This window comes from Magnolia sinica, chromosome 12 (assembly GCF_029962835.1).
Source record: "Magnolia sinica isolate HGM2019 chromosome 12, MsV1, whole genome shotgun sequence".
Taxonomy (NCBI): Eukaryota; Viridiplantae; Streptophyta; class Magnoliopsida; order Magnoliales; family Magnoliaceae; genus Magnolia; species Magnolia sinica.
The window spans coordinates 16,879,611-16,892,670 of NC_080584.1; the positions used below are offsets into that span (position 1 = coordinate 16,879,611).

Genomic DNA, 13,060 nt, shown 5'->3' on the forward strand with positions numbered 1-13,060 from the left:
GTGTCACCCCATATTAGGCCTTGGTGGACCACATTATTAGATACAATGTATAGGGTGACACCCACTCTCCAAATCATTTCCCTTGGTGTGGCCCACCTGACCTGAATCACTAATGGGTCAGATTTTTAGGCCCTCAACCTAACTTTTTTGGTGTGGTATCTAATGGTTGGAGTGGTTTCACACAATCGTCATGATGGGCTATGTAAAAAAATCAATGATGGATGTCTCCCTCCTAACTGTTTCCATCGATGTGGCCCACTTGAATCATAAGTCAACCTGATTTCCTGGCCCTGGGCCTAATGTAGAATGACACATGTAATGGTAGGAGTGGATTTACATACACATCATGGTGGACCTCGAAAAAAAAAAAAAAATCAACGGTGGGTGCTCCCCTCCCAATTGCTTCCCTTGGTGTGGCCCACCTGAATCACAGAATCGCCTGATTTTTTATCTCTAGGCCTAAAAAATTGGGTCATGCACGTGATGGTTAAGAGTGAAATTCGGAAACACATGACAGTGGTGCCCAATCGAGCCGGCCAACCCCTTACTCATGGATATTCTCCTATAGCATTGCTAGTAGGAGATCACCTCTCTCTCTCTCTCTCTCTCTCTCATATATATATATATATATATATATATCCTCTTGCGAACCAGACCACAGGAGACCTTATGTACGAGCAAAGTCTTGTGGGCTTGGGTGGGCCCCACCATGATGTATATGTGAAATCCACTCCTACAATCAAATGTTTCAGCTCACATTAGGCCTAAGGCTCAGAAATCAGCCACATCCATGATTTAGGTGGACCATATGAGTAAAAAATGTGTGTAAAAAAGTGTGCTAGGGACACCCACCCTCCAAATTGTTTCTCTTGGTGTGGTCCACACAAATCATGGATGGGCCTAATTTTTGGACCCTAGGCATAAATTTTTATGAGGTAGCTGATGGTTTGAGTGGATTTCACAATTATCACAGTGGGCCTTGTAAAAAATCTAGGGTTGACGTCTTTGTCCCAACCTTTTCCTTTGGTGTGGCCCACTAAAATCACGGGCCAACCTAATTTTTGGGCCTTAGGCCTAGCGATAGATGACACAACTAATGGTCCGAGTGGATTGTACATATAAGTTAAGGTGGGCATCCCCCTCCCAATTGTTTCCTTTTGTGTGGCCCACCTGAATCACGTATCTGCCTGCTTTTTGAGCACTATGCCTAAAATGCATTCACACACCTAATGGTAAAAGTGGATTTTAGAAACACATCATGGTGGGGCCTACCCGTGCCAATCTCAATTTGCGGTATGGTTCACAGGAGTCTGTGACTTTTTGCGCACGCGTGCATGTGTATCCAACTAGTTGGCCACTAAGTTACTGCCCACTCAATAGACAACTTTCAAAATGCCACGTGTATATGACATCCAAACCGTCTCATAGGTTGGCCCTACCATGAGGATCACCTCATGAAAAAATCAGCCCCATCCAGTCATCAGGTCGGCCACACCATAGAAAACAATGTACATCCGCTAATAACAAAAAAATAGAGGTGTGGTCCACTTGAAAGGTTGGGAGCTATATGCTGGTGTATAGTAACGTATGAGCATACACACACACACACACACACACACACACACACACACACACACACAAAGCCCATTCTGGTTGCATGCATTTGCTGACTTAATTCCAAATTTTACTGTGCTGCTACCCTTATGCATTGGGAACTATTTAAGGATGTTTTGCTATTTATTTTCTGTTATTCCTTTTCATACTTGATGAGGTTTGCATTTACAGCATTATGGTTGACAGTGGCAGAATTGTTTTTAATAAGTTGCATTTTCCTTGGGACTTGTATTAATATGGCACGATGGTTGGCCATTGTAGTGAAGTGCATGAGCAAGCCTTAGTTTCCTGTGATGCCATACATCGTGAAAGGAGAGTCTTGCTAAAACAAGAGATCGGCAGAATGGTTCTGTTTTTCTCTGATCAGCCTAGTTTACTCGCTCCAAATATTCAGGTAAGTCTTAAGTAGTAGCTTCCATTGTGCTTTTATTGTAAATAAAATTGGTCATACTCTATGTTTAGCGGTCTCACATGTATTGGATATGTGTGTGCTGAAAGAGTGTGAAGGTGCTCGGTGTTTGGGTGCTCAGTTACACTACCTACACGGGCACATGTGAATAAAATGAAAACTATGTTTTTCACTGCAAACACCCTGTTAGGAGATAGGTTTGTACAGGCGGTGGGATCTAAACTGCCTTGGAGTGATGATGAGCGATGGACCTCTGTACCGAAGGCCTTTGAATGATGATTTCCACCTATTCTTGTACTTAGACAAAATGAGCCCCGAAGATTTAGTAAGAAATGTAAACGATATTCACTGGTCTTTTGATATCTTTTATGTCGGTGTCTGTAAGAGTAGTAAGACCTTATGATGCAGTTCTAAGTGGAGGTATTGGAAAATTACAGCAAATTCTGAATTTTCGATTTGGTTCAGCAAAGTCTGGGATAAATGGTATGGGTTTATGGTTTAAAATAAGGGAAACTATGGCTGGATAGGGTAGGCTAAGAGTTTAAGGGTTAAAGGAAGATAGGGTATAGGCTATTTGGGTAATGGACTGTCGGTTGGGTCAAAACAAGGTAACTCTAGGTTGATTAACAGAAAACACAGATCTATATATGAAACGAATAGGGAAATTTGAATCTAGGATTTCACAGGCTGATCTATTTCAGTCGATTCAAACTGTGTCCGATAATTCAGTCACTATGAATCACAAATCAGATTCAACAAAAAGATCTGAATCAGAAACAGAGGTCTATTTTAAGCAAATCATCAGTTCAATTCAGCAATCAGAACTGATAAATGGTATGGGTTTATGGTTTAAAATAAGGGAAACTATGGCTGGATAGGGTAGGCTAAGAGTTTAAGGGTTAAAGGAAGATAGGGTATAGGCTATTTGGGTAATTGACTGTCGGTTGGGTCAAAACAAGGTAACTCTAGGTTGATTAACAGAAAACACAGATCTATATATGAAACGAATAGGGAAATTTGAATCTAGGATTTCACAGGCTGATCTATTTCAGTCGATTCAAACTGTGTCCGATAATTCAGTCACTATGAATCACAAATCTGATTCAACAAAAAGATTTGAATCAGAAACAGAGATCTATTTCCTGTTGAATTAATATTTTGGATTCTCCGCGGGAAGAAGGTGTACCGATCCCCTCCACCTCCAGACCACTATTCTTTCAGAGGGAAGGGTCGCGTCTGGCGGTCATCAGTCATGACAGTCTCCAGCCCATTGGTGAGGTACATGGTAGTCTCTCCGCCGTGCGCGCTTCTCAAAGGACCGACGATATCTTTTCCATAAGCGAGAAGTCTCCTCCCGATCCTAAGTTATCGCCACATAGAGGGATGACGGTGTTTTCTCCTCGAGCGGCGAACCATTCGTCATTTCGGACAGAGACTGCCCTGCCACGCGCTCCCTCTTCTTGCCATGTGCATCCTAATCCCATCGCCATCACTCCACCAGCCGTTGATCTTTCACACGTGTCGCCCGTCCACCCATCTTATGTCCCTGTGGCTCCCTAGTTGGACAGCTATGTGTCCTCACCCCGCCTGACATCTCTCTCGGATCTACCTGCTGTCCAGGCGGATCCTCTCTTCACCCGGATCCATTTCTCCCCTACCAAGTGGCACTCTCTTAAACTAGCTGAACCCATCCCTCTTAACCCTTCCTTGCACCCTTTCTCGATGATCAGAACTGACCATCCCCAAGCTTTAACCCGTTCCCTTTCTCATCACTCTCACGCTTCAAGGCAGATCCCACATCCTGACCTGTCTGACGAGTCCCCCAGAGAAGTCATGTCGAAGAATCCTCTATCTGACTCTCTGCCCGCCTCTTCCATCCACTCGCCTTCCGCCATTTCTGCTTCTCCTAGTAGAGATTGGGCGGACTTGGGGCCTGTAACTCTGTTTCAGGAGGAACTCTCTGATGAGGTGTTAGTGGCGGAACCCCTCCAGATGTGCTCCGAGCTTCCCCTCCTGAATTAAGATGATCCTACTCTGGAGCCTACGGTAGCCGACACCAGAGAAGAACTTTTCGACAAACTCCAAAATAAAAATGGATCCGCGACGCTGTGGGTCATGTAGGACGATCCCTGGGCCTCACGTTCGGGAATAGGGCAGAAGACTACTCAGGCTTCTTCCACTTCATCGAGAATAGGGGAAGACCCCTCCCTCCATCCAAGACCCCTTCTAAAAAGGTGGCCCGGTCTGTCAGTAACAGGGAGCTTCTTAGTCTGCAATCTTTTCCGGTTTCAGTTTCGGTGTCTAATTCTCGTAGGGGACGAAAGGGCAACCGGGAAAGATTCGTTCCTCAATGATTCTCCTCTCTTGGAATGTGAGGGGTTTAGGCTCCAAATAGAAGCGGAGCCTAATTAAAGATTCAATCAGGAGAAAGAATCCGGACGTTATCACCCTTTAGCAAACCAAAGTTCCTACATTCTCTGAAAGGCTCCTAGCCACGATTTGGTCAGTTCAGGATGCTAGGTTCGTGTCCTTGGATGCAGTTGGATCTTCAGGTGGCATTCTAATTGCTTGGAAATCGTCTAAATGGGATTTGCAATTCTCTTTATCGGGCTCCTTCTCCACATCGGTTATTTTACAAGATAAGTTATCGAATTTCCATTGTATCCTTATAGCTGTTTATGGCCCTAATGACGATTCCTTAAGACCTCAATTCTGGGATGAGTTGACTGCCATGAGACAGTTCTTCTCAGGCCCGTGCTGTTTTGCAGGTGATTTTAACGTGATCCGCTTTATGGAAGAACACTCCCGCAAAAGGAGAATGACTCCTGCCATGCATCAGTTTTCCGATTGGATTCAGTCCCAAGAATTGGTGGATCTTCCTCTCTCTGGGGCCAAATATACCTGGTCCAATGGTCGTAGAACCCCAATACAGTCGCGCTTGGATCGTTTTCTCCTTTCTGCAGACTGGCTCGATGAGTTCTCTTCTCTCAACCAGATCGCGCTCCCCAGAACGACTTTAGATCACTGCCCCATTCTCTTATCGGAGGTGGAAGTGAATTGGGGTCCGAAGCCATTCAAATTTAAACCAGTGTGGCTCTACATAGACGGTTTCAAACAGCAGGTGGTCGATTGGTGGTCTTCTTTTCAGGTGAAGGGCTTTGCAGGCCACAGGCTGATTTGCAAACTTAGGCTTTTAAAGGCCAAAATTTAAGAATGGAAGATGAAAGAAATCAGGAAGAGAGAGATCGAATCTGATGCTCTATTCTTTGAACTTCAACAAATTGACACCACAACCGATGTTGAATCTCTCTCGTTGAAGACATTATCTCGAAGAATTCAGATTGTTCAGGCCATCTCAGCCAGAGCTTTGGAAGATGAACTATCTTGGAAGTTGAAATCAAGGGCCAAATGGATCTCAGAGGGTGACAAGAACACCAAATTCTTTCATAATCTGGCTTCCATGAGAGCTAGGGCGAAGGCCATCCACTGCATTTCTGTCGATGGAAGGCAGATTGATGATAAAGAGGAAATTGCGGATCTTGCAATTGCTCATTTCAAATCTGTTCTCTCCTCTGAAGGTTGGACCAGACCTCGGCTGGATGGGATCCCCTTCTGTTCGCTGCACAGCTCGAAAGCGGACCTTTTGGAGAGCCCTTTCATGGAAAAGGAAACCAAAGAAGCTTTATCTGCGTTTTGGGGGGTGGTTTGACGGATTTCCCATTCTCTTCTACCAAACCTTCTGGTCCAATATTTGTACTGATGTCATGGAGTTCTTATCTGAATTCCATTCAAGGGGCAAATTATCCAAAGGTCTTGGTGCCTCCTTCATCGCTCTCATCCCCAAAGTCGTAGGTGCAAATTCTTTCTCTGATTTCAGGCCCATTAGCCTCATTGGCAGCCTTTACAAAATTCTGACTAAAATCCTGTCTACAAGGCTCGCAACTGTGATGGGAAAATTGATCTCCAAAAATCAAAATGCTTTTATCAGGGGCAGGCAGATTATTGATGGAGCTTTGATAGCTAACGAAGTGTTACACTCCTGTCATAGATCTGGTCAGAGAAGTGTTTTCTGCAAACTTGACATCGAGAAAGCCTACGATCACGTTGATTGGGAGTTTTTACACTATATGCTTCTCCGTACGGGTTTTGGTGAAAAATGGAGAATATGGATCAAGGCTTGTGTTGAATCGACCCACTTCGCAGTTCTCCTTATCGGAGTTCCTAAGGGATTCTTCTCATCCTCGAGGGGTTTACGCCAGGGAGATCCTCTATCCCCCCTCCTTTTCCTGACGATTGGAGAAGCCCTTTCCCGGATGATTCTTATGGGTCAAAACACTGGTATTCTTAGAGGCATATCCATGCCAGGTATTCCTGCTTCGGTCTCTTATATCCAATTCGCGGATGACACCCTAATCATGGCTAAAGTAGACCCAGTTGTTATCTCCAACTTCCACACAGCTCTAAAGTGTTTTGAAGCAGTCTCGGGCTTGAGGATAAATATGGCTAAATCTAAGGTTATGGGTGTCAACATTTCTGAGCAAGAATTATCTGAGTTTGCTCAGATATTGGGCTGTTCGGTTGCTTCATTCCCGTCGACGTTTGTGTGTCTCCCTCTTGTCTATGGCCCCCCTCCGCCCTCCATGTGGGACAAGGTGATTGAGAAAGTCCAGAAAACGCTAACTAGATGGAAGTGCAGATATCTATCCTTGGGAGGAAGACTCACCCTCATTAAAGCTGCTCTCTCCAATATCCCAATATACTTCTTGTCCCTCTTCCATTTTGCATTGGATAGATAACTTACGTAGGGACTTCTTGTGGTGCGGCAAGGAAAATCAAAAGAATTTCCACCTCTTAGATTGGCAGGAAGTTTGCAATCACTTTCGGGATGGTAGTGCGAGCATCAGGAACCTGAAAGCGATGAATACTGCCCTCCTTGGCAAATGGTCTTGGCGTTTGGGTGTGGAAAAGGAAGCTTTATGGAATATCATAGTCAAAGGTAAATATGGGCTTTCTCCAGGAGGGTGGTGGACCAAAGATTCGTCCTCTTATAGAGCTTCTTACATATGGAGAGGGATTCTCCGTTCCAAAAAAGCTGTGCTTGAGAATATTGAGTTCGTCCTTGGGAACGGGTCAGCGATTCGATTCTGGGAAGACTTATGGCTGGGGGAGTCAGCGTTAAAGGACAGATTCCCGTCTATCTTCAACCTGGCTGTAGAAAAAAACTGTCCTATTGCCTCCTTTTATTCTATATCCGATTTGGGTCTTGTTTGGGACATTTCGTGTAGTAGAAATCTTCAAGACTGGGAGATCAGTGAATATGTCCAACTTCTAGAATGCCTCTCAAGGGTGATCCCGAGCCTACCTGAACCTGACAAAATCATATGGCTTAAAGACAAATCCTCCCAGTTCTCGGTTAAATCTATATATGCAGTCATAGCCCCCCATTCCGTATCCCCATTTTCGGCCGCTCCTTACATTTGGAGATACTTTGCCCCCCCCCCCCCAAAAAAAAAAAAAATCATTTTTTTTGGATGGCTGGCGGCAAGGAATCGGATTCTAACGATTGATAATCTTAAGAAGAGAGGAATGCAGCTCGTAAACGTCTGCCTTTGCTGTATGTCTGACGAGGAATTAGTCAACCACCTCCTGGTACACTGCCCTTTTATCTCCCAGATCCGCTTCGATTTCTTCCAATGTTTCAAGGTCAGCGGGTGTTTCCCCGGCCACTGCCTCCTCCTTGCTCGCCTATTGGCACGGAATCAAGATGGGAAAAATCTTAACTCAGGTGTGGAGAATGTCTATCCTCGCTGTTTGGTGGGCAGTCTAGAAGGAGCGGAATGACAGATGCTTTAACAACTCCTCGCCGCAAGCTGTGGGCTCTAAGGCAAAAAATTTACTAATAGAATGGGCGGTTGCTGTTCCGGGTCTTAAAGACTTTAATTTCTTGTTTCTTGGCTTGTAGCCTTGGCCTTGCTATCTCAGCAGGCCTTTTGTTCCTCTTTGCTTTCTATTAATATATTCTAGTTGCTTTTAAAAAAAATAAAATCAGCAATCAGAACAAAATCAGAACTATGGGGTCTCTACTCATGGCTCAGTGGTGGGCACTGTGTGTTTCAACTGAGGTCATGGGTTCGAGAACCCATGTGGTGTGTGTGGGTGTGAGCGTGTGTGTATTGACCATTAAAAAAATCAGAACAAAATCAAATAGAACTTGTGGAATCAGGTTTGAGTGGATTCAAACAAGCTTGGGAATTCGTACGATAGTGATTATGCAGAGAAACAAACAAAAGATAGAAGTAGGAAAAGCCAAAAATAGTAGATACTCCTCTGGGATACGAATCACCTGGAAATTAGAAGAGTTATTGCACACCCTTCTCGTGCTTAAATACTACACACATGCATATATCCAGATTCAGAACTCTCGAATTCTCATATGAAAACTCCAATTGAGAAGAATAACTAGCAGCCCTAAAGTTTAACATATAGAAAGTATATATGGGCAAACAAATCCCACACCCACGAGATGCCCTATCCCCCCATATTACATTTTTTTGGAAGGTAATGAGAATTTTAATGAAATGAGCAACAAGGCTCAAAGAAACAAAACAACTTACAAGCCGCTATTACATAAATACCTTCTTAACAAAACTAACACAAACACTCATAACTCTCACACTACTAATCCAAATCAGAAAATAAAAATGGATCTGGTTTGGTGCGCATATTCCAAGGCCTATCAGATGAGACCAATGTTGCCATATGATAAGTTGGTCAGGGGTCAATAGTCAATTGGTTGATTCAATCAGAAAATTAAACTTGTCACACTGTCCGGATTTGTGAGGTTTCTTTAGACCTCTAGATCTGCAGGTGATGCTTTCTCCTAGTGTATACTTTCTTCCAGCCCATAGTTGCGTCACTTTAGCCTATGGACTTCAGATTTTCTCTTACGACTTCAGAAGTCGATATTGATATGAAATATAGTTAATGGAAATCTCATTTCCTGTGTGTCCAATGACTTTCTTTTTGAAAGGCAACACATGTTGTATCCCACATCTTTTATCTCAACATCCATAAACAGATCTCCTCCCTCAATCTATGATGTTTAGAACTCTTAACTGGCCAGCCCCCCCCACCCCTCTGGTTTTTTTTTTTCCCTTCTTTCTTTTTCCAAGTGGGTTAGCATATGGTAGACACCTCTCCAATCAACATGGTGATCAGAATCAGGCCTTTCCATCGGCCACCTTGAATTGAAGGTGTGATATAAAATAAACAAAATCTTCTCTCTAACTCATTTGCATTTGAAAGCAGGACAACTAACCACTTGCTCTAAAGGCTCTAACTGATAGAGCGTGGAAAATGAATTCCTTTATCTCATAGCCCGGGTCAAGCCCGAACCCGAACCCCCCCTTGTGGGCCCCACTTCAAATGGGTCCCGCCTCACAAAAGCCCCCCCCCCCCCCCTAACATAGGACAACTAACCACTTGCTCTAAAAGCTCGAATTGATAGAGAGCGGCAAATCAATCACTTTATCTCATAGCCTAGGCCAGGCCCTTGGCTGAATCCCCCTCGTGGGCCTCACTTTACATCGGCTGCCCACCCCGAGTGTGCCCCCGGTTCACACAGGCCACCCCACTCAACACTCAAGCCCGGTGTGAAAATGCCCCTACATTATCTGTTCATCCGGTAAAATACTTGTCCTCTTCAAGTATATTTAGCACCAATAATAACTATAAAAAACATAACACCATGACGGTCATGCTTCGTGATGAATATGCTTCATTTCGCTCGAGATAATGATTAGTTTGAGTCCCTAGGTCACTTTGCTACTCCATTTGACGACATTACATTTCTGATTATTTTCTGTAATGGTATTTGTGCTTGCTGCAGATGGTATTTTCTGCATTGGCTTTAGCACAGTGTGAGGTTATCTGGTATTTTCAACATGTTGGAATAGCATCATCAAAATCTAAAGTTGTACGGATGATGCCAGTTGACATTGTAAGCCACATTGTGTTGATTATATATCAGTTACATTTGATCACATTTGGAAGTTGATTCAGCAACTCCTTTTGCTATTTCTACTAATTTACTTCAATCATTGACCATATAATGCAGGATGCTGCAGATCCCACTATAGGTTTCTTGTTAGATGGAATGGACCGACTCTGTTGTTTGGTACGGAAATACATTGCAGGTCAGATTGAGTATATTGTCAGTCAATTCTTCGTAGAAGAGAGATTGAGTCCAAGGCCTCAACTAATGTATGGTTTGCTGATTTGAAGTAATCTGTACACCACCGTTGATGGAGGATGCCCCAAAATCCTCCAAACTGGAAGATCCTAAAATCCTCAATCAGTAGCCTACCAACAGAAGAAAATATCCATACTGCAAATGTCCCTCTCAACAGAATATTTGCTGAATATAGAAGAGTGAGGACTTAGGATATTTCAATATGGTAGATTTCTGAGGCATTCTCCATAGTGCCTTGTCAGATCAGTACTATGGATACCATGGACTCACTTGTATTGAATCTTATGTTCAGCAACCATGCTTTTGTGAGGCTCTGAATCCAATAATTCCTCTTTTGCACAATAGCCAGACAAAAGGCTTGAACTATGTTTTGCATTTCTACTTCTCTGAAGGTTATCATGTTAGGTGTTTCTGATGACAATCTCAAATGTTGACGTGAACAGGAGTAAACATACTGATAATGTTGCACCATTTAGATCTGGACCATGCTTTTCTCAATAGATATGAACTAAGAAATGAATAGTGTGTCTTGTTGGTTTTTAACCTGGGATGGGTGTGGGATGCTAAGACTATCATACACAGCAATATTCATACATAGAATCAGGATGAGATTAGATTGGTTGATTTGATTTTGCTCTAGAAAAACATTATCTCCAAGATGTGTTTTCATATTCCCTTAGAAGATATCTTTAGTTGACTTCTTGTCATGCATATCTGTATTATACTTAAAGAGGGTTTTTTTTTACTAAAAGAGGGATGTTTTGGCAGGTCCCAAAACCCTAAATTAACAAAACAAAAGGGTTAGTAAGGAAGGTTTTTGCTTCCTAGTCACCCCACCGTGAGGAACCCAAAATGTTTCGATTCTTAGATGGGTTTGTCCTTTGTTTTTTTTCCCTCTAAAATGTTAATGGCTCCAACCTTCTAGGTTTGCTAGCCACACACTCTGCTCCACATGCAAGACTACATGTGGTCAGATGTTCAACCTACTATTTGCATAGGCGATTGAAGCTGTGTATCAAGTGGGAGTGAGACCCATCATATAAAGCATCTGGCCAAAAATTCAAGCCATTCGATTATTAAGTAGGTCCTAGGTGCATGAAACCAATGTATGGCCTAGAAAAGCTTGCCAGATGATAATAGAAAGGCCTTGATTATTGGCCACAAGGTCTAGATGGTGGGTCCCATGTGATAGATGGCTTAGATGTCATACACGTTTAGAGGTTGGCATGTGTCACACATGTAGAAGCAGCATCGAGTGGTAGAGGTGGGGCTAAGTTTTTTTATTTTGAAAGAGGAATACACTAATTCGAGAAAAAAGCCCATCATCAAGTGTCAAACACAGATGCTTCACATAAGCCAACGTAGCACATGTGTGAGGGGTAAGGTATGCCCATAGGGTGATCACTACAGTGATTTTTCTCAGCTCAAATATTCAGTGGGTCCATTTTATCAGGTGGACTGCACATGTACAAAGAAATGGACAGTTAGAAAATGATGACAATTGCTCTGCACTAGAGTATGTGCTGCTCGCCTGATGAGTAGGCTTGCCCAATTTTTAGGACTGGAGGTGCGCTTTGGGGACTGTCTGATGAACATCCTGCATCCTTTTCACATGCCATTTTGTTGCATTTGTTTGGAGCTTAAAAATGTGCATCCAGAATTAGTATTCCTCTCTTTGTAATGCCTTTATTGGATGATGAATTATGACATACTTGACCAAGGGTGTGCCCAAGATACCCAGATTTTCGGTTTATACATAGTACAGCCCATGTGTCAGTGATTCATAGATTTGGAATGTTGGGCGTCATCATGGATGGCCCCAAGAGTTTCCTTAATTTGGAGAATCCTAATCTGTCAATTTGTGGTCTGAAATGATTAATGGGATAAATGCAGCAATGTCTGCATTCAACTGAAAATTTGCCATATGTGCTTCAGGCGTTGTGTTATTTAGAACTTTGCTTACTAAGCCCCTATTAGCTGATAGGGGCTTTGGAGCCGATTTTGGTTAGCAGTAACCAAAAGTAGCCTGTTTAAGTAAAATATCCCTTATGAAAATTGTTTCATTCTTTGAGTAGAACTTTGTTAATTTAAACTGGTTCAGTGACTTTAATTCATGTTCAAATGCAGCTATAAGAGGCTATGCGTTATCATATTTATCATCGTGTGCTGGAAGGATCCGATTTTTATTTGGTACTCCAGGCATGGTGGCTCTTGACCTAGATGCAACCTTGGAAGGCCTTTTAAAGCAAATTCTTCAGTGTCTTGAAAACATACCTAAACCTCAGGGTGAAAATGTTGCTGCTGTCACCTGTGACCTCTCTGTAAGAAATCTGTGCAACATATTCCCACCTTTTGTGCGTTTACTGTTTGAACTTCATGTGATGCATATTTGATAAGCAACATCATTGTCGAACTTTTGTCTTTGAACTTTTCTGACAAACTCTATTTCAGCTTGTATATGTTTCTGCTCCATATCTGATCTTCACCTCTATACAACTTCATCCATCAAAAGCTCAGTTATTTTGTTCTATTTGCACCCTAATCCAAATAGCTGGAATGAAGACTAAGATGAAATCATCATCATCATCATCTAAGTCTTATCCCAACTAATTGGGGTTGGCAAATAATTTAATTAACACATCAAATATTTTAGGCCATGATTCTCACTATCCAGTATAATTTACTGGGAAGAAGCGAGATCAGTCTGAGAGTCAACGATGAATTGACCAACTATACGAATAATGTAAGCATGTGTGAGCATGTGATGGTGAGATGCCAATCCTGTA

The 13,060-nt window shown here is 42.8% G+C and overlaps 1 protein-coding gene across 1 annotated transcript in view; it reads left to right on the forward strand.

The window, feature by feature from the left end:
• The window catches only part of LOC131221024 (protein NAP1), an 88,939-nt gene that overhangs the window by 59,526 nt on the left and 16,353 nt on the right, over nucleotides 1-13,060 (forward strand). The window contains exons 12-15 of the mRNA XM_058216099.1: nucleotides 1,876-2,008; nucleotides 9,912-10,022; nucleotides 10,140-10,218; nucleotides 12,402-12,595. Of these exons, the coding sequence (XP_058072082.1) occupies nucleotides 1,876-2,008; nucleotides 9,912-10,022; nucleotides 10,140-10,218; nucleotides 12,402-12,595 (517 nt within the window). The remainder of the gene's footprint in view (nucleotides 1-1,875; nucleotides 2,009-9,911; nucleotides 10,023-10,139; nucleotides 10,219-12,401; nucleotides 12,596-13,060) is intronic.